The 21,259-nt window shown below is 40.7% G+C and overlaps 3 protein-coding genes across 5 annotated transcripts; 2 read left to right on the top strand and 1 right to left on the bottom strand.

The window, feature by feature from the left end:
• Window positions 1-828: 828 nt before the first annotated feature.
• zgc:174888 (uncharacterized protein LOC558116 homolog) lies at window positions 829-4,750 on the top strand. 3 transcript variants are annotated; one of them, XM_055047518.1, is made up of 7 exons: window positions 829-1,410; window positions 1,618-1,662; window positions 1,756-1,862; window positions 2,121-2,192; window positions 2,494-2,640; window positions 2,824-2,925; window positions 4,613-4,750. In XM_055047518.1, the coding sequence occupies exons 1-7, from the start codon at window positions 1,404-1,406 to the stop codon at window positions 4,748-4,750; spliced, it is 618 nt and encodes a 205-aa protein (XP_054903493.1). In that variant the 5' UTR covers window positions 829-1,403. The 3 variants fall into 3 exon arrangements, with proteins under 3 accessions (XP_054903493.1, XP_054903490.1, XP_054903491.1); XM_055047515.1 differs by lacking the exon at window positions 4,613-4,750 and having other exon boundaries at window positions 836-1,410; window positions 2,824-3,753; XM_055047516.1 differs by lacking the exons at window positions 1,618-1,662; window positions 4,613-4,750 and having other exon boundaries at window positions 839-1,410; window positions 2,824-3,753.
• A 20-nt stretch (window positions 4,751-4,770) lies between these two features.
• On the top strand, window positions 4,771-13,721 carry grwd1 (glutamate-rich WD repeat containing 1). The gene is made up of 7 exons (XM_055047505.1): window positions 4,771-4,993; window positions 5,074-5,191; window positions 8,669-8,831; window positions 9,541-9,751; window positions 10,408-10,553; window positions 11,049-11,240; window positions 12,780-13,721. The coding sequence occupies exons 1-7, from the start codon at window positions 4,771-4,773 to the stop codon at window positions 13,086-13,088; spliced, it is 1,362 nt and encodes a 453-aa protein (XP_054903480.1). The 3' UTR covers window positions 13,089-13,721.
• Window positions 13,722-14,745: 1,024 nt separating this feature from the next.
• Window positions 14,746-19,486, bottom strand: cdc42ep5 (CDC42 effector protein (Rho GTPase binding) 5). Its single transcript, XM_055047512.1, has 2 exons — window positions 19,214-19,486; window positions 14,746-18,573 (listed from the first exon to the last, which is right to left on the bottom strand). Exon 2 carries the CDS (start codon window positions 18,554-18,556, stop codon window positions 17,669-17,671), a length of 888 nt encoding a protein of 295 aa, XP_054903487.1. The 5' UTR covers window positions 18,557-18,573; window positions 19,214-19,486; the 3' UTR covers window positions 14,746-17,668.
• Window positions 19,487-21,259: the final 1,773 nt, after the last annotated feature.

Genomic DNA, 21,259 nt, shown 5'->3' with positions numbered 1-21,259 from the left:
TGACTCTGCTAGATCCAAAAAACATTATTTCCAAATTGCTTGCATATTTTCTCAACTTGCAAGTGATGCATGAAACAGGAAGACGGCACAATGGCTGAATATTTATATCTGTCATTGTAGCGCATTGTAAAGGTCGAGAGGTTTCCACTTGATGATGCCTCTGGGAGTTTTGGAGCTGGGCTTTTTTTTTTTTGCTTACAATGGGTTTTGCTGCTACTCTATAGTTTCCATTCCCCCTCAGCAGAACAAGCGGTCCACTTTCCTTTGACCTTCAATCAGAAAGAACATAAAGAGAAACAACTTTTTTCCTCCCTCCTTTCAGTAGTAATTAACCTCCTTCTTGACACGTCGCTGAAATCCGAAGCAACAGGATGCTGCAGATGACCTGAGGCCTCGCATCAACACGTTGCAGACAAGATGTTGACAGCTGTTCGCAGTGCTGGACTTCAGTATCACATGAGGCACATCTGTGAAGCTGTTTTTAATGGCAATGACTGTGAAGAGCTGCACTACATAGAATGACTTGCATGTTCTGGCAGTGGGGTGTTGCAATCTTGCCGGATTGACAAGGAATGTGATTCTTTGTTTATTTAAAGCAGAAACAAAAGCGGCCCATGTGACGATTAATCAGGATGATTCTGAATCTGAGGGGGAAAAGACAAGCAGATCTGCAGGCAAAGAGGTGCGGGGGAGACTCCAAATGAGAAACATACGCTCCAACTGCATGACTAAGCCTCCTCAGCCCCTGTTTGGAAGGGGGGGAAGGGGGTGAGGGTGTCAGGGAATGTGGGGAGGGGGAGGGGGGGAGGGAGCCGGGTCAGTCAATAGTGAGGTAAAACGTGTGGCGTGGGAGGGGCCGGGACTTAAAGGGAACAGGGGCAGGCAATCCAGCGTAGCACTTTCACTTTGAACGGCGCCTGTGTCTGAGTGGAGAACACAAGGAGTGACCAGAGGAAGAGGAGGGTGGCCCGCGTCTCTGCCGTTTTATTCATTAAGGAAACCAGGAGCTTCTGAAATTTAGGAAGATTCAAGGTCTGTAGTGCAAAAAAAAAAAAAAAAAAAAGGGGGGGAACAAAAAAAATCTATTGAAAACGAAAGAAGGCTGGAGCCACTCTGGGATTTAGAGGGAAAATCCAAAGTGAAAGAGAATGATGGCTTGTGGAGATTAATGGGTCATATTTTGGAAAGTACCAAAGGAAACCAAAAGAAGAGAATGCACTGAGGGATGTGAGCAAGGGGACTGAACATCGACCGCTAAGAGAGAGGAAAGGCAGAAGCGTGCTCTGTCAGAGACCTCAACAAACCACAGAGGAGGAAACTTTGCCTTTCACAGAGTGACACAGCTGAAGAGTGATTGCTGTCAACAAGAGAAATGGAGAAGTGTCCATTCTTAGAAAGATAAAATGCCAGGTGAGAAATCGTCCAGTGACTGACTTTAACTTTTATTTCCATGTGCGCTCTTGTAGAACTTGTAGAGCAGACTCTTGCTCATGCTTATTCAGGTATTACAGCAGACTTTCACTGCATGTGTCGCTACCATCTCAGCCACACTAATGTCTTGGAGTTGGAGTTGGTGATACAACCGCAGCTCAGAGTATTTTCGTCTGTTTTCTGCAGAAATGGCTATATTGACACAGGATATGTCGAAACGTTTCTTTGTAGGTATGCAGCTCGAGAAGATAGAAACCACAGAAAGTTTCCACCTATTATCTGAATGTCATCTGCTCCTTTCATCCTCACTCATGTGTCAAACAGGTCTACTTTTGCTGCTGCTCTTCATCGTCCAATGTGGTGGATGTGACTTTGACCGGAAAGGTGTTGAAAACATAAAGGCAACAATCGACTCTAATCCAAATGGATTTGTAAGTCTTTACTTTTTTTAAAATCAACACCTTCGTCAGTGAGGATGTGATGTAATGATGTGAAGGAATAGAAAATAGCATCTTGTCAGTAAGCGTGCCAGATCAGAGAGGGAAATCAAACTATGTGATGTTTTGCTTTTTTTTTTTAGTCACCTAGAAGATTTGTAACAATTACAAAAGATAAGCCTCACTTTATCAACTTCAGTACAAAGATAAATCAGTTCTGATCTTTGTTTTTTTTACTTCTCTCTCCTCCAGCGGTCTGTGTTCCCTAAAGATTATCGTGTAGTGCACCACTACACTCGAAGCATGCTGTGCGAAACTGAGCCGGTGAGTTTAGTTATCAGTTAAACAGAGGGAGCGGAGTCTCGCATGTCATAAAACTGCTGGTGCCTTTTATAGAAACCAACCTCCTCTTTTGGGATAATGTTTGACTCCATAACATGGATAATTATTGCCTTTCTCCCCAAATCATTTACAGATCTTAGGAAAGAAAAAAAAAAATCTGAATTTGTGAACAGACTGCTACTGCAGGTGCTCTCTAGTGTCACTTGCACTCGAGTGCCACTGATGTGGTTCTTGTGGTGATTCGTCATGTGTCGTGCTTGCTAACTCTGAGGTCTCCCTGCAGTGTTGCGTGTTCTCGGCAGCAGTGGTTCTCGTAGAGTCCTGGCATGTGCTCCTCACAAACCTGTGGGATCAGCATCTCAATTACACCTTCATCTTAGAGCTGAAGCAGACACTGGATAGAATTGTTGAAAAGAACAAAAATATAGAGGTATGAGGTTTAGTCTTTACAAAACAAAGGGACATTTGTTAATTTTCTGACATACTAAATTTGATGAGTTTTGTAAACTTATAGAAGGAGTTGGAGCTGTACATGTCACAGCTTTTATGACTTGTCTTGAGTTGTTTCTCTAATAATCCTCCAGCCTCTAATTGCGTCATTTCCTCTTCCCAGAGTTTCAAGGAGGAGACGGATTTCAAGCAGTACCCATTGTTGTCTTCCTCCCCAGAAGAACTATTAAATCTAACATCAGAACTTTTTGCCCGGTGGCTCCAGGTGGGTTGCTCACCTTCAATTGAAACTTGTTTCCCGCCCACGCTGCCCCCGTTTTTTGAAAGGAAGGACTACGGTCCAGTGAGGGGCAAACTATTGACCACTCGAGCCATCAGACGCGAGGAAGACCAACCTGAAAAAATGATAGACAATAAACCTCCATCGTCCTGTGGAAGATCTCGATCCCGGCCTTGTCCAGCGGCTTTCTGGAGCCCCTTGTTATTGTTGCTGTTATTTGGACTCTACTGGTAGCAACTTTGTTTTTTATTTTTTTTTATTGCACAATAATGAAACTTTTACCTGGCACTGAATGAATTATTTTTGAGTTTCGATGCAGTAAGCTTTGCTAAAATGAAGTGATATGCACAAGCTGAATTAAATGCCAAAAGTCAGCTAACTTTGCTCTTGTTATATCAAATATATATAAAACCTTATAGTCACTCTCTTGGTTGAAAAAAAAGCCACAAGCTCCAGCTAATTGTGCTTTCCTTGCTAACAAGAGATCCAAACTGAGCTAGTCGGTGCACATAAGCCATTCTCTGTGGTTGCCTCACTGTTTACAAATGAATGTTGTGAGAGTTTATTCCTGTAAGTAAATGTAAGTTAAAGACTTTTAGGTATTGTAGCATTTGGTTTAAATTAGAGTGATCCAGTAACTTATATTTATTATTACGGTTCTTTTGTTGTTTGTCTAAGATGGAAGAGTGCATTAGCTCTCGTGAATGAGCTGAAAATCTGAGGGCAATAGTTTAGCATTTATAAGACAGTAAATGTTGCTGCATGGATCAATGCTCTGTTACTGAAACAGTAAAATGCTTCTTTTCATACCTATGATTTTGCAGCTTCCACGTCTTTGAGATCCTTTCTTTTGCTTCGTTTGAACAAAGTGGTCTTTAAGTTACTTTTTGTTCCTGCAAGATCATTTGGATGCTTTGGTGGTCCCCTTCAGCGTTGAGATGCTTTTGTTTATGCCCCTAGATTCCTTTATCTATTCATGTGAGGTGAACTGTGATGTGGAAATGTCGGGTGAAAGCAAAAAAGAAATTCAAAGATAAGCTGCAGACGGGGGAGGAATGCATCGCGGCGGCCTGGCTTCTGTCTGAAACTATAAGAGGAATAAAAGTGAAATCTTTAGGCGAGCACTTGCCCCTGCTTGCACACACACCCAGACATGTAATCTGTACCATTGTCCTCACCCTTGACGTGCATTGCCTTGCTGTCGCCATGGAAGCGCCATGTTTGGCATGTTCATTGTTTATGAGTTTGTGACAAGATTTTTGCAAGGAGGAACAAACACATATTTGCAAAAAATGGGGACAGAAATACTTCAAATTTTGAAACGTGAACTGCTTCTTTGTACCTTTTCCAGTCTGATGCATAAATATTTAAGACGTCTGTCTGCCTGTCTGGAGGAATAAGCCCTGGTTTCCAGTCTGCAACAGGAGGACTGATGTCAGGAGGTTTCATAATTTCCGTAAATAGGCTTAACTGTGATTCACTGAAACCTTGTCTTGGGGTGGGTCACCGAATACAGATGACCCCGGTTAAAAAAAAATTCAAATAGAAAGAAAGCATATATACAGAAGGGGGAGGCTTTCTGGAGATGTCAGGTTGACCATGCACAATACAGCCAACAGTCTGGTGTCATGTTTTCGAGAGAAATCTTTCAAAGACTGCTTTTTCCTGGCAGCGGGGAGCCAAGCGCCAAAGAGGCCAGCTGAATTCCCGTAAACAGGGTGGGAGAGAGAGAAAGAGGGGAGAAGAGGAGGAGGAGGAAGAGGAGGGAAAGGAAGGGGGAGGACGCTCAAACCACGTGGGCGTTTCATAACCCGGAAGTACCCTTCCAAGATGTCTGCGGCCGATGAGCACGCGTTAAACCGAGGAGAAGAAGGCGAGATGGCAGAGATGGAGGAAGAGGTGGAGGAGGACGAAGGGGTGGAGATGGAAGATGAAGGAGTGGACGGAGACGCGGGGAAGAAGGTGTACGTCCCCGGCATCGAGCCGCTCCAGCCCGGAGAGGAGCTGGAGATGGACCGCTCCGCGTACCGCGTGTACCACGAGTGCCAAACAGGCGAGTTCAGGCCCGGCCTGCTGGATGTGCTCCTCAGTCCAGAGTCTGAGGGTTTTTCCCTGTTTTGACTTTTCCTTCAGGTGCTCCGTGTCTGAGCTTCGACGTGGTGAAGGACGGAGACGGAGACGGCAGGCAGCAGCTGCCGCTGTCCATGTTGCTGTGCGCCGGAACGCAGGCGGAAACAGCCGCGAAGAACAGGTACAGCGCACTGCAGCCCACATGCTGCTGCACATCTTCCACATACTGCTGCACATATCCCAGAGGACTGCTGCACATCTCCCACATGACTGCTGCACATATCCCACATACTGCTGCACATATCCCAGAGGACTGCTGCACATCCCAGAGGACTGCTGCACATATCCCAGAGGACTGCTGCACATATCCCACATGACTGCTGCACATCTTCCACATGCTGCTGCACATCTCCCACATGACTGCTGCACATCTCCCACATGACTGCTGCACATCTTCCACATGACTGCTGCACATCTTCCACATGACTGCTGCACATCTTCCACATGACTGATGACTGCTGCACATCTCCCACATGACTGCTGCACATATCCCACATACTGCTGCACATATCCCACATGACTGCTGCACGTCTCCCACATGACTGCTGCACATCTCCCACATGACTGCTGCAAATCTCCCACATGCTGCTGCACATCTTCCACATGACTGCTGCACATCTCCCACATGACTGCTGCACATCTCCCACATGACTGCTGCAAATCTCCCACATGACTGCTGCAAATCTCCCACATGACTGCTGCAAATCTCCCACATGACTGCTGCACATATCCCACATACTGCTGCACATATCCCACATACTGCTGCAAATCTCCCACATGACTGCTGCAAATCTCCCACATGCTGCTGCACATCTCCCACATACTGCTGCACATCTTCCACATACTGCTGCACATGTCCCACATGCTGCTGCACATCTCCCACATGCTGCTGCACATTTATGGTACAAACAAAACCAAAGAGAAATGATGGGTAAACTGTAAATACCTGCGTGGCAGAGGTTATTTGTTCTGGTGATTGTTTGGTAGTTTTAGTTCAGGTTATTGAGGGAAAGTTGTTTTGTTTTTTTACACTCTGTAATAAACAATTGATCGCATCAAAATAATCTCAGTTATTTTATATACATGATTAATATTAGTGAAAAATAGCATTATTAATCATTATTAACATTTGTTATCAGGCCTGTTGCAGTAATCAAGAAATGAATGAATCATGTAATAAATTAGTTCCCCATTGACCGCTGGGCACCAGGAATGGATGGATGTGATCAATTAAAATGAGCTCAATAATATCCATTCACATGGTTTATCATTTGTCTCTTCTATTTTTGTCTTTCTACCAAAACCTGGATGATAAAAGTCTTCAGTCTGGTGCTTTGGTTCGTTTGAAAGACAGTTTTGCTTGCAGAGATTTCAAAATGGATTTTATTGGTCGTTTCTGTTGTTTGTTTGTTTTTTATTTTGGGTATTTAAAATGTTTTCCGGTTCCAGTTTTAAATGTTCATTAGAATTTAAAGTATATCAATCTTTTAGAATGTGTTCTTGATTTATTGTGCCATTGCCATTTTATTAGTTGCAAATATAAAAACAACAGTCTTGCTGCTTATGGCAATAACTTCGGGGACAACAATATTTGTTTTTGTGGCAGGTTTAGTGAAAAGCCTTGTTTGTTTTCTCACAAGTTAAACCATCTCAAAGGAGTTTCTAATACTGAGCTGGGACACATTTGGCTGCATTTCTCCTCTCATTTTCACATCATCACTTGTCAAACTGTCTTCCGTCTTGATCGTTTCTGCTTAGTGTTTACTGGAGTTAAGGTGATCATAGCATGTTAAATTCACATTAATGCATCACAAAGGACTGGAGCTTAGCTTAAATTAATCTGTGTGCATCCTCACAAATGCACCAGTTGCATTGATCAGTGTTGCTTTGTTTCTAGTGCATCTATGATGCTATATCAACAACTTTTTAAAGCTGCAGGTTGTGTTTGTCTTAACCATTTGCTCTTGTTTTGTTGTGGAGGAAAGAGTGGGAAGGGAGTGTCTCGAGAGGCAGCAGAAATGTTACATCCGCCGCATGTTTTCATCCAGCTGATCTGATCCAGCCTTGTTCCTGTGTTGGGACATAGACATGGCAAAGGATTCTCTGTGCTTGTTTAGTTGAGCAGAAAGCAAATGTTTACATGAAGTTAACAGGACTGGTTGTAGTTTTAGTATGCACTTAAAAACAGATTGCGTGTTTGCTTAGACTCCAAGTCAGTTGTTTACTCTTTTCTCGGACAGATTGAAGCTAAATCCATAAAACTGTTGTTTTGTTGAATGTGCAGAAATGTGCATGTGCAGCTTTTCACCAGATTACTGAAGTTTGATGTATTTGTGTTTGATTTTTTTTTGTCTTAAGCTTAATCACTGTGAAATTTGTTGCATAAGCTCGTTTCTTTGTTCCTTTGCATTCTTGCACATTTTGTTACAATCAACCATAAAAACTTTTAACATGAGACCACAATATAAATATAAAACATATAGAACATTATGTGTTTAATATTAATATAACACATACTATTTTATATTCATATTGTACAGTGGCTTTAAAAAAGTATCTTATTGTTTTAACAGCACCATGATGATCAACAGTTAGGCTTTTTTGACAAAACAAATTATAAATTACATTTATTTTATGTTACATATTATTTAATTTCTTTATTTTATTTTTTTTAACATTAAAGTAGTTTTAGTGTATTTTTATTTTTCCCTCAGGAAAGCCAAATGATTGTGATTAATTTTGTAAAACATCCAAGGGGATTAATGCTTTTTAAAGGCTCTGAACATGTTCAGGTGTGAAGTTACTGCAGAAATGCATTGTTTTTCTCTCTCTTAATCAGTAATTAACCTAAATTATCGATTTTAACTTTTGTCAAGTCATAGTTTTAATCACTTCATACCAATTATTCTCTTTTGTGACCTATCATTGGAAGATTTAGTATGTTTTGTGTTTTTCTTATCTTGTCCTCATGACAAAATAGATGGGAAATATTCATAAATAATATAAATAAAGTAAATAATTGTTGAACTTTATGCCTATATTTGCATCTGTAGTAACTGAAAAGAAATGTAAAAATAGAAATGTAATTTTTATTAAACTTTTGAGAACAAGTAAAAGGAAGAGGAAGTGTTGTACTCGCCAATCTTTGCATTGCATTTGTATATTTACCCCTTTACTCTGAAGACCAGAATAAAATCCAACCTATTGTGTTAAGAAGTCATCTTATAAATAAACTAAACAGTCCTCCTTTGATTATTTTAAACTCAGTAAGATGTTGAACTAACACATTAGTTAAACTCTGAACAGTTCCTCTTGGCTCTGTTTCATATTGTGCAACATTATATTTATGACTACATTAATGAATGACTGTCGGTGGTAAAAACAGACAATACACCCAGATAAAAGCAGACTTGTTTGTGGTGAGTGGATTTCAGGTTGGCTCTCGTGTAAATCTCACCTGCCAGTCAGGATTTCACTGAAAATCTGTCAGAACTTGTACATAAATCGAGTCTGTTAGAAGGTGGTGGGTGTTTTTTTACTTTCACTCTCAAGCTCCTCCGTGTTCACGTTTCTGGAAAATGTGCCCCTCTCGCTGCAGACTTCTGGTGATGCGCATGCACAACCTTCATGGAACAGAGAAGGAAAACGAAGAGGAGGAAAGCAGCGATGAAGAGGAAAGCGATGAAGAGGAGGAAGAGGATAAGAAGCCACAGCTGGAACTGGCCATGATGCCTCACTATGGAGGGGTTAACAGAGTTAGAGTAAGTCTGACTTTTTTTTTAATCAGTAAATTATAATTGCGGCACAGACTTTCTTTAAAGGGGAACTAATTTGCTTTATTTAACAGGTTAGTCAGTCTGTAGGCTCTACAAAATATGTTCTTTACATTTCTTGCAGATGATCATTCTTCAATAATGAGGTTTTATTTGGACAATTCTGCCTAATTTGAGCTCCTTTCAGAATGAGCCATTGTAGGGCTTCTTGTAACTTTAAATCCAATTTAGCTGCTGCTGGCGATGCCCTCAAACTCAACATTTACCCTCACACATGGAAATGGCTGCAATAAATACACAGTTATACAACCGTACATCTTCGAAAAGCTGACATAGAGCCTCCTGCGCAATCAACAAGAATGCAACAAGTGGTTTCTGGATGGTAAGTCAACAGCAAATCACTTGTCTTTTCCAGCTGCCATTGTACAGCCCAGTGGTAAAACCAGCTGACCAGATATGCTGGTGCTCCATTTGGGTTGCTGGGTAGCGCCACAGCATTTTAAAAACCATTGGATAGTTTTTAAAAAGGCAAATTTGTCACACGGCCAAAAACATAAACTTATTTTGAAAAAACATGAGGACGATTTTATTTGTTTGTTGTTGTTTTTGAGTTTCTTGAGCGTTTCAAACCCAAATGTAAATATAAAACGTGAATTATAACAGGCCCCCTTTAATGACTGACTGAATTCATTTTCAGGTGACCCAGTGTGGCGAGCTCCCATTGGCTGCAGTGTGGTCGGACAAGGGACAGGTAGAGATATTCGACCTTCGACCTCAGCTGGAGGCCGTCCACAGTTCTGCTGCCATGGCGACGTTCGTCCAGCAGCAGAAAGAAGCTACACCACTGTTCAGCTTCTCAGGACACATGAGTGAAGGCTTCGCAGTTGATTGGTCCCCTAAAGTCCCAGGTGAGTCAAACTTCCTCCTGAAGACAAAAGGAAGAAAAAGAAAAACAGGAATTTTTGCTTGAGGCCAAAAATAACAAAAACTGAGGCTGTAATTGAGCTGGATTTCACGCCATGATCCTGTTGAAAGGAGAAACTGGTGATCAAATCCAAACATGACTTCAGGATGTAGGAAGCATTAAAATGACAGAAAAGTAAAACAGGAAAAAAGGGTTTTCAGTTGAGTTGAATGTTTACAAAGTTAAATATGGATAGCATTTGAAATGGAGGAAATTTAAGGGTGTCACTAAGCTGAAGATTTAAAAATGTGGCAGGAAGTGATCCCTGGTTGATTTTGTTCCTTTGATTTTTAATAGAACGGTGCATCTTTTCCAGAGAAACTCGGATTATTCTAAGAATGCAAATTCAAAAACACTATTTAAAGGGACATAGGTTTCTGCATAGATACTAAATACTGCTATCGATCTGCCCTACTTGATTATCAATAAATACAGGTCCTTACAAAAGCAACTACACTTTCTTTTTTTTTATTTTATTTTGCAGCAGAATTAAGGAAACTTTATCTTAAAGCCTGATATTTTTATCCAGTCCATCAGAGCTATAAAAAAAACTCATAAGGACTGGATTTTTAATGGATTCTCCTGCGTTTTCCTCACCAGGTCGCCTCGTCAGCGGCGACTGCAGAAAGAACATCCACGTGTGGGAGCCTCGCGAAGGTGGAGCCTCGTGGCAGATCGACCAGAGACCGTTCAGCTCCCACAGCCAGTCGGTGGAGGATCTGCAGTGGTCTCCCACCGAAGCCACAGTACGTCAAGACACTGCGGGTCACAGTCACAGGGCTGGATTCTTCTTCTCTTCCTTTTCCTCTCAGATGAAAGGAGTGACGGCTTTGAGTTGGCGATGAGTACATGAAATCTTTGATTAGACATGCGTTAATGATGTCACGCAGAGCTCACCTGCTCTGCAGGTTTTTTGGTTGTGGGAAATGCAAAAAACAAGTAAAACACAGGGCGTGTCGAGTGAAACCACTGAGTGGATGAAAGTATGTTTATTGTAAAAGAACACCTTGTGCGCTGCAGTTGTGTCGCAACACAAGGTTGCAGCTAAAATTGAAACAGTCCTCATCTTGTTTGAGGTTTGGGAGTGACGAGCTTGCAAATTGAGGCTGGCTTGAGCCTTTTGCCAAAAAGAAGAAGAAGAAAGAAAAGAACAACAGTTGCTTTGTTTCAGACTTGGTTTATGTTGGTTGTGATTCACTGCTGAAGTTTAAACAATTGAAACGTTTCATTTCTTCCTCCAGGTTTTTGCGTCTTGCTCTGTTGATCAGTCCATCCGTATCTGGGATATCCGTGCCCCGCCAAACTCCATGCTCTCAGCCAACGAGGCTCATTCGTCAGACATCAACGTAATCAGCTGGAACAGGAGCGAGCCGTTCCTGCTGTCAGGAGGGGACGACGGACTCCTGAAGGTCTGGGACCTCCGACAGTTTAAGGTGAGACCCAACACCATTTTATCCAGAAAGACCTCAATAAATTAGAATAACTTATAGAACTGAATTTATTTCTGTAATTAAATTTGAGAGGTAATACTTGTATATTTCAGAGTGACTTTAAGTACAGATTAATGTATTTCAAGTGTTTATGTCTTTACCTTTAATGATTATGGCTTACAGCAAAATTCTCACACAATTAGATTATTGCACAAGACCAAATTAAAAATGTATTTTTTACTGAAAAGCTGACTGAAAACTATATCCATGTTTGCTGGTCCATAAATCACAGCGATGTCATGATCACTAAACCAGGTGTTGGTTCTTGGGCACAATAACAAATTTTTCTGGACTAATTGTTCAAGAAATTATTGCAATAAACGACAATATTGTTTTGAGACCATTTGTGCTTCTCCACTGTTTCTCCAGTGGAGAAGCTCTGGACGGTGATTCCCATATGAAATTCAAACGTAACATTTATCTGAAGACTTGTTCCTGAATGGGTTTGCTTCATAATGTCATCCAGGCTGCAGTTATCCTTGTTGCTTTTCCACCTTTTGCGCTACATTTTTTCCTGAAACCAAACTTTCTATTAATATGCAGCTTCTTCAGCAAATAACTTTGGTATCAATGACTCCAGGCAAAACAAGCAGCTTGCAGGCCATTTTATGCCCATTGAATTACATTTCTCTGTTAAATTTTCTTTTTGGTGAGTTTCATTGATTGCGATTTTCATATTTAAAAAAAAACTAAATTGAGATTTTTTTCTAGCTCTGAGCCACGATCAGTAAAGCAGATAGAAACCAGGAATCTACAACAACCTCCTGCTTTTTAACTGAATTACTGAAGTAAATAAACTTTCCAAATACTCCTGTATATGTCAGACGATTCCCACTGAAACTTGAGGAAATTTCTATCATTGTGACATGAAAAACAATGTTTATAGGTTTGTATGTTGCATCAGATTGTCTGCAGCCTTGTTATTTATCCAGTTTCAACTAACCACAAACCCTTACTCCATTTCATGGTTGTTACACAATTTTACAACAATAATTAAGATGATTGTTGCCGCCCTTCTTTTAATCCGTTTGGAAATGCACTGAGCTGCAGTTCCAGGAGTCAAACAAGACCATTAATGCTGCCACAAAAACAAAGTTAACATGCATACGGCCAAATGTGGACATATAAAATGTGGGGTGCACCAATTCATCAGCCCCAATTTTCTTAATTAAGGGTGATTGGTGATTGGCCGATACTGATCTATGTACTTCAGCAAAAGTCTAAAAATCGGCCTCTGTCCTCTTCTACTCTGCAGTGAGAGGTTTGACTGAGACCGGACCACCAGGTCACATCTGCATATTTGCAGTTAACAATAGTCGCCCCACTGTTACAAAATCAGCGACTTTCTTGCTAAAGTTAGTGACATTTCAGCCAAAAAAAAAAAAAACTGGTATCGGCCAAATTCAGAATCAGGAGGTCAGTCTTTTTAAAGAGCAGTAATAAAATGGCCGACCCACATTAACCGGCGTCTTTAATCTGCAGACGGGTCGTCCGGTGGCCAGCTTCAAGCAGCACTGCGGCCCCATCACGTCCGTGGAGTGGAGCCCGGTGGACTCGAGCGTGTTCGCCGCCTCCGGGGCGGACGACGTCATCAGCCAGTGGGACCTCTCCGTGGAGTCCTGCGACGTGGGCGCCAGGGTGGAGGGGGTGAAGGATCTGCCCCCGCAGCTGCTGTTCCTGCACCAGGGCCAGTCGGAGATCAAGGAGATCCACTGGCACCCACAGATGCCCGGCGTGATGATCTCCACCGCCCTGTCAGGCTTTAACGTCTTCAGGACTATATCTGTGTAGGCCGTGGATGTGTGTGTGTGTGTGTGAGTGAGTGTGTTTTACATTTAGTCGTAAATATGTGAATGGAACTTGTAATAATGTATATAACCTGGCTATGTAAGTAATAACTATTTCTGACATTTACTGGCAGAGAAAAGCGCATAATGAATTATCTGTATGTTCTACAGATGTACAAACCCTTTTAGACGTTTCCTCTTGTACGCTAACAGTAAACAGTTTAAATTATGATCTGCTTTGTTTCTACTCTTAAAGAAAAAATTACTTCATGCTAAAAGAATATTCACAGTGTAATTAGATGAGAAGAAATTAGTCAATTTACCTCATCAGTGATTGACATAATCTAGCAGTAAAATATTTCATTGGGATTTTAATGGCTAGATCAACACACAGTAATGTGTCAGTTTAATCTTTTTGGGTTTTTGTAATACTTAAATATTATAGTCAAAATAATAATATAATATAGTCAATACTTAAATAATATAGTCAATACTTTGCAGAACCAGGTTACAGCTGCTCTGATTGGTTGTTTTTCACATATAGTGACTTATGCTAATTCTTTGCAAACTGCCTCATTCGCAGTAAGTTTGTGGAGCTGAATGGTTAGCATGCTTTCATAAACAGATTTTCAAACCATTTCATGCATATAATTTCCACTAAACCATCCCACTGCCATTATTCTGCATGGAGGTGAATCTTTCCCCAGTTTCAAGTCTGTTGAAGAGTTTTTTCTCTGGGCATATGTCATATTTATCTCCATAAAGAAAGTAATAATTTACGATCAGACGAAGAAATCTATGCCCATGTCATAATTCTGCCACGTTTTACGGTGAGTTCATGTGTACTGTTAGTTTTTCTATAACATACAGTTTACTGCTCTCAAATGATCACTTTCTTCCATGTTTGCTCAGAATCTTTTTCTTCCTTCCTCCTTTCTCTCAGTAATGTCTTTCTAGTTGCCACTTTTCCAGAGGTCAGATTTGCATGGTGCACCATTAATGGTTGTCCTGCAACCACGGAGATCAGCTACCTTTACAAATCAGGGAGACATTTTGGTCCAAGATTTTAATAACATTTGTATAGAGCCACTAAATCAGCAAGGCCTAGAAGTTTACATTTGACGCTTGTCTGTTCTACACTCAAATTAAAGAACTATTTTATTTGCAGGAGTTCAACTAAAATCCTTGAAGCATAAATACTTTTCCTACACTGTAGAAAACAGAATATAAAATGATTTGGGTTGGTTAAAAAAAAACACACAGAAGGAAAATAAATCATTGCACTATGGGTTTTTTTTTTGTAGAAACTTTATGCGGATATATTTAGGAAATTGGTAAGAATAAAAACCCCTCTATCTCCAGGCTGTCATTTGCAGACTGGTGTTAACAGATTCGTCAACTGGAGCTGTGGATCTCTGCAGCTCATCCACGGTTACCATTGATTTCCAGTTGTGCCCTGTTTTTAGTTTGTAATGTTGCATTAAACAGAGCTCTGAGAGATTTGTAGGGTGTTGTTTTCTAACCTAACTCTGCTTTAAACGTCTCCGTGACATTCTGCCTGAACTGTCTGCTGCCGTTGTTCTCTTAAGATCTTCACAGAACGGCCGGATTCGCATTGAGATTAAACTGGACACAGATGGAGTGTTTAACAAACTTCTGAGGTGGTTGGATGCACTGGATTTTATTTGGGTATTGCAATAAACTCAAATGCATGCTAAACATTACAGATTTTTATTAATTTAGAAAATCATGCATCGTTTTCCTTTCATTTCACTCATGTTGATCCAAAAGCTCAATGAAAAATACGCTGAATGTGACAAAATGAGAAAAAATTGAGTGAATAATTTAAGGTCCTGCACTAAAATAAGAACATAAGAATCATTTAAAAGAAGGAAATTGTTTTGAAGTGCAGTGCAATGTGATGACCATCATCACATTGCAACACAAATAAAGTTACATAACTGCTCATTTTTAATTGGAGGTAGCATTTACAAGCCCTTTCCTTTCTTTGTGGCAGGAAACCTGATATGTAGCCACCCCAGTCAAAGTGCCTAATTAAAATAGCAGACTCCTAATAAAGTGTAGAGCAGTTGGAGAAAGCATCCCAAACCCTCACATTATCCAAGCCTGGCATCAGAGGCAGTCAAAGCTGGTGCCAATAATAACTTTCTTTTTACTGTAATGTTTATTAAACCACAGAGTGACATTTGAGGGGGGGTTTTTAACCAGCATTTTCAGCAGAAAGGTAAAATGGTATCTCCCTTTTACAGCATTTTGCAACAAGCATTTAAGCCAAGAAAATTACGCAAGCAAAAAGTTCAAAAATACACAATTTGTCCTGATTTATGAGCGACCTTTAAGTCCCATGATTGTCTTCCTCTAACGAGAAGAAATACCATCGCTACAGCCTGAAGGACAGTTTGGGAAGTTAAAAATAAAACCATCTCAGATGTGGTTTTGGTCGGAACCAGAAAGCCTCACATTGCCAGATATGGAATGTGACAAATTCACAGTAACTCATTATCAACAACGCCTTTGTGGGCTGCAATGCTAAAGGGAAGGAGGCTGTTCTAAACACGCAATGCAGGACAAATAAGACAAGGATATAGCACAGTATGGAGTACAATAAGGCAAAGGATACAAGTCCCTTTAAGGCACATATAGGTAAAGGTCCATAAACACAGCACTGACTGCGTACAGACTATAAATTGGATATAAAAGAGTAGATTTAATCATGACAACCTGATCCATTTATCCTGAATCAAACTTTCCACAGAGCTTCAGTCTGACAGCAAAGTTTCCAGCTGAATGAAGCAGATCAAAGTGCTAAAAACTCTCTGCTGTTTGAGTGAGCAGATGATACAAAGTCTTATTACCTTTGTTTATAGTAATACCGTAACTTCCAGTTGAGCAACATGTTAACTCGTGCACCTTTGTTTATTTTAGCTTTACATTCAGATTGTTTCTGCGTCCCATTTAGCTGTAAAGTGGTAAATTAAGTAATATGTTGTAAATACAGTGGAAACCGGATCTTTTTACAGACGCGGGACAAAGAGACAAACTTTTTTTCCCTTCATTATCTGACATTAAATCGGACGAGACGTTTTTTTCCCCCGCTTCAAATTCAGACATTTGCATACATTTCCTCAGTATTTGGTTTCTTTCCACGAGTTTCTCACAGCAGTTTGCTGGAGTTTGGGCCCATTCTTCATCCCTGAACTGGTGTAACCGAGGCTGGCTTACTTGCACACACCTTTTCAGCTCTTCCCACTAATTATACAATTATGGCTTTGTGATGACCACTCCTGTGCATTGACTTTCTTTTCTTTCAGCCTGTTTTCTTAAATTTTGCTGTTATTGTTCAATTGAAACAACCATTTGTTCCCAAGCACTGACCTTTCGGTTGATGTCTTGAGATGCTGTCTAGATGTTTCCACATGTTCATTTCTCAAGATGCCATCTATTTCATAGATTAGTCCCTCCTCCAGTAAACACTCTTACATCATACTGTCACCTCCATAATTCAGGCTTGCCAGCTTCCGCCTTCTTCTGTATTACGTACGACGCTCATTCAGGCCTAACCTTTTAATTTTAGTTTTTTCTGACCACATGATATTTTTACAAAGATTAGTTTCTTTATCCCTCAGGGCTTTGCCAATCTACTATTTAGCTCTTTAAATGGGACCTGTTATGCAAGGTTCACATTTTGTACTTCTACTTTGATCTCAACTGTTTCTAAAAACAACCTAAGCACTTTAAAAAAAGCGTCCAGTGAAACATTAATGTTCCCTGGTGTCTGAAAAATTAGCTGTTTCAAAAATCTTGTGAATGTAACGTCACAAATAAATGCTACTGCCTCACAGCAACCCCAGCAAAGTCCAGTCCGTTACCTCTGCCAAAAGCTGCCAAAAGCAGGGGTTGCTGGAACTCAACCTGCGTTGAGTTCCAGCACCTTTGGTCAGCTGGGTTTACAGCTGTATTGGCTGTACAATGGCTGCTGGAAAAGACAAGTATTTTGTTGTCGACTCACCATCCAAAAACCACTTGTTTTATTCTTGTTGGTTATACAGGAGGCTCTACTTCTGCTTTTCAAAGCTGCACGACTGAATAGTTGCACATCTGTTTTCTGCCATTTTCATGTATGTGTAAACATTGATTTCTGGGGGGCGTAGCCAGCAGCAGCTTGTTTTGAATTAAAGAAACAAGAGGCCCTAAAACAGCTCATTCTGCTCAAAATAGACTGAACTAATAAGACTAAAATCTCATTATCTAAGATTGATTTTGTGCAAAAAATGTAATAAACATGTTTTGTATGGCCCATTCATCTGCCCTAAGCTGATCAAGGGACAGTTTTCACTGTGAATGATAATACTAATTTGATCAGCTTCACTCAAAATCTCCCCGTGGTCTTTTGCTGTTTTTAATGCCATTATTATCAACCAAAGTAATTAAAACTGGAAAGAAACGCTTTGATTTAAAGTCAGACAGTGAGAAAAGAGGTTATGTTTCTTTTCATGGTGTATGTAAATATCTGGCTTCGACGGTATTTTCAAACTGTTCACATGGAACGTGAATACCTGTCCCCTATAGACCGATTTCATCATCGGACTCGTCTTCAAATGAGTAGCCCCGTCCTTCCTCCTCCTCATCCTCCTCCGATTCAGTCTCTGAGTGGACGCTCTCTGACCTCCTCCTGTCCAGCTCGGTGACCCCGTCCGACTCTGAGCTGTGTGATGAAGAAGGACTGGGAGGCAAATCTGCATTGTGGTTGCTCAACTCGGGTTCTCCCGCCGGACTCTTCCTCCTCCCGCTGTCGTCTCTCGCCGGGCTGTGGCATCCCAGCTGATCGTCATCATCCTCATCGTCGTGGAGGTCATAGGTTTGACCCTCCTCCTCTTCAGATGGCTGGCGAATGATCTCCTCTCGCTTGTCACTGAACCTCACCTTTGGTTTTAGCCCCCTGGACTTCAATCCGTTCTCGTCTGGTATCCTGCCGTCTTCATCCAAGCCGTTCCCGTTCACGGACGTCTCCATGTTCCCCCTGATCGCCTTCGTTTCCACCACTGATGTGTCACTCCTTGGGCTGAGCACGGCCTCCCCGTTGGAGCACAGCGACAAACTGTCCATCACCCCTAAAACGTCCCCAAGGATCGACGGACCCAGATCCAGATCCAGGTCCAGGTCCATGGTCAAGGAAGACACGGACTCCGAGTGCTGCAGCTGTGGGCTCTGTGCAGCATCCACCCGTAGGTCGCCGTGGTTCGCCACCACCTCCGGGTCAGCGGCCGGCAAGATCCCAGAACCACTCAGCTCGGAAGTGGTCGGACTGGGACCAGCGGTGGACAAGAAGGAGGTGTCTCCAAAGGCGTCGCCTCCCCTGCCGATGTGCATGGTGTGGCGAAAGTCCCCCAGGGGGGCGGAGATCATGGTGGGGTCCAGGCGGTGGGCCCGGGATGGTTTGTGGAGTGGCATGGCTTGTGGGGGGAAAGCTGTGGGTGGAAAGGGAAAAAACATTAGGGGAAAGAAGACCGAGCTAAATGAGACAAAACACAAAGACACTTCCTGATAAGACGCGGCTGGGTTGTGTAATGCAGTATGGGAAACCTATGAGCCTTTTGGCACTGGTCCGGCTGTGAAGGCCATGCTGAGACTTGCACTTGAAGCACACAGTGCAGCGTTAGCACATACTTTTCTCTGCCCTCAGGGCTGCTTGAAGACAAAAACAAGACTGTAACCTTCTCTACAAAACACAACACATCGAAAAGTTTTACAGCCACGAAAAAACGGAAAGCAGCTTAACCAATCGTTGAAACTGTAGGTGTTGACTTCAACATATATCTTACTTATAATTAATAACCTAAAATAACTGACTGACGTTACAGCGCAAAGCGGGAGTGGGACTGAGTGCGTTAATGTATCAGTGGAGGGGGCTTCAAGGCCCAGCCCTCTGCTGCTTTTTAGGTTTCCTAACACTTCAAAACATATATAAACGACATTAACACATTCTAAAACGCGAAGAATTGGTCTTAAAAGTATTAAGAGAAACGTTTGAATCAACACAAAACTCCGCTTATCGACTGAGTTAACCAAGATTAACAGAGAGCGATTCAAAAGAAAAAAAAAACTTACTTCAAATAGTTTGTTTTTCTTTTGTCCTGGCTCCCGCTGCAGAGTCCACCTTTTTCATTTGTCTTTTCGCTTTCCTCTCCTCCTTCCCAACTTTTCCCTCGCTCTTTTCTCGCAGTCGTATGCCCTGTGTGAGTTTTTCTTTTTCTATTTTTTTCCTCCTACTTTCCAAAGGGATGGGCATGGACTGAGGAAGTGACGCGACAGTTTTTTTTTTACTGGTAGGAGCCTCAGCTGGATTTAACCGGGCTTTCCGGACAGTTAGAAGGCACTCAAACGCATCTCAGCGCTGTTAGATCAGTGCGTAATAATAACTTTTTTTAGGTCAGAGTCTGTTTTATAATTTAATAAAATATATTTATTTGTACCTTTTGGATCATTTGGTATTTAGTGGGGGTTTTTTTTGTACTTTTATATTTTATGTTCATAAAATGTAGGCTACACAATTTGACCAAGTTGAGTATTTTCTGTGCTAATTTTTCCATCAAATATCTTTTAAATTGGTCAGAGCATTTTGGTGTCCCTTCATCATTTTCTTGCATTGTTTTTCATGCGCTGCAATTTGATTTCTCTTTATCTCCATTCTCAGTGTTTCCCTTATTTTGTTTTTCACTGTAATGTCATTTTATTTTTTATTTATTAAATTTTTTGTACATGTTTTGAAGTCTACAAGTTTGTATGTATTGGATGGGAAGAAAATGTACTTTTTGGATTTTTAGCAACTTTGCAGAAACAAAATGAATCAAATTTAATGTTTTTGACCCTAATCAAAAAATCTAGTTTGGAGCTAGAGTTAGACTTGTTTCACTACATCATCACCTCTGGCGAGGTCAAAAGACATTTACTATTAAAAATCAAAAGACAAAGTATATTTAGACATATTTCCATGAAAACCTTTAAAATAGCAGATTTGTTTGTCCAGCGGAAACACATGGTGAACAAAACAAAGAGACCTCTGGGGGTAAAACATTGAAACATTGCATTGTTTCCCTGATGCCCCTTCATTTAATAAAAAGTGACCTAGATATAAAAATAAACTTGAAAGAACAATAAAGTCGTAAAATCATCAGTTACATATGTATCGTTATTATTCATTGTTAATAACACCCAAAATCACATAGGCACTTTTTATTGTTTTGTTATGTTAAACCAAGAACTCAGATGCATTTATTTTAATTTTATGTAGCTGAACATGGAAAAGTAGTGCATAAGAGACATGGTTTTCAAGACACAAGTCGAAAACATCTAAAAGCATCTGAGTGTAATTTATGCCTAAATCCAGTTGTTGAATGAAGAAGATTTGTTAGAGAATTAGGAGATTTAGGAGAAGTTAAAACAGGTTTATACAGTAAAATAATAATCCAAGGTTTGAATATCTGACAGCTCTGTTCAAAAATGTAAATATCAAACCTACCAAGACATGGACAACCTCTAAAGAGCAATTATTTTTGCTTTATTGTTATTCTGAATGTCATATTGGGTTTTAGAACACAAATACCTTTAAGAGAAGTAATGTAAACATGTACTGAAATGAAGGATCCCGTATTTTACAAATTGAATAAAAAAATTTAAATTAGCATCATAATGATCAAGAGGAAGGATTATGTAAAAAATTTATTGCTTTTATAATCAACGTCATTCTGTTCATGGATGACCAAAACTGACATAATTTTAAATAAAAGCATATCTGTAAGTGAAGTTTTAAAAAAATAAAGCATAAAAAAGGCAGAATTTGCCTTTTTATAAGCTGTGTATTTTAACGTTCAATCGATCTTTATCACTTTGGGCAATGGTTCTGAAGAGCCCTGTGTGATTTCAAACTGCAAGTTACGTGATAAATAATGACTGCTCAAATCTGCTTAGAGTCCATTGGGGAGTGGTGAGTAGGAAGACATAGGAAGTCCTGTTCGCAGCTTCCAATAGGCTGTTGGGGACACAGCAAACATGTGGAAGAAGGTGCTCTGGTAAGATAAGACCAAAACTGAACTTTCTGACCCACAAGTAAAAGATTGTGTGTGGGGTAAAACTGCACATTTTGCAAATCAAACA

The sequence above is a fragment of the Poeciliopsis prolifica genome, unplaced genomic scaffold (assembly GCF_027474105.1).
Source record: "Poeciliopsis prolifica strain line A6 unplaced genomic scaffold, Auburn_PproV2 SCAFFOLD026, whole genome shotgun sequence".
NCBI classification, from domain to species: domain Eukaryota; kingdom Metazoa; phylum Chordata; class Actinopteri; order Cyprinodontiformes; family Poeciliidae; genus Poeciliopsis; species Poeciliopsis prolifica.
The sequence above is the reverse complement of the archived record's forward strand: the minus strand, read 5'-3'. Positions and strand labels throughout refer to the sequence as shown.

Bases quoted from the DNA above. Each gene is read 5' to 3' on its own strand.
- grwd1 (XM_055047505.1), top strand. From the start codon at position 4,771: ATGTCTGCGGCCGATGAGCACGCGTTAAACCGAGGAGAAGAAGGCGAG. The intron at 9,752-10,407 runs GTGAGTCAAACT...TTTCCTCACCAG, and splicing joins TTGGTCCCCTAAAGTCCCAG to GTCGCCTCGTCAGCGGCGAC. The intron at 10,554-11,048 runs GTACGTCAAGAC...TTCTTCCTCCAG, and splicing joins GGTCTCCCACCGAAGCCACA to GTTTTTGCGTCTTGCTCTGT.
- cdc42ep5 (XM_055047512.1), bottom strand. From the start codon at position 18,556: ATGCCACTCCACAAACCATCCCGGGCCCACCGCCTGGACCCCACCATG.
- zgc:174888 (XM_055047515.1), top strand. The intron at 2,193-2,493 runs GTGAGTTTAGTT...GTCTCCCTGCAG, and splicing joins TGCTGTGCGAAACTGAGCCG to TGTTGCGTGTTCTCGGCAGC. The intron at 2,641-2,823 runs GTATGAGGTTTA...TCCTCTTCCCAG, and splicing joins AAAAGAACAAAAATATAGAG to AGTTTCAAGGAGGAGACGGA.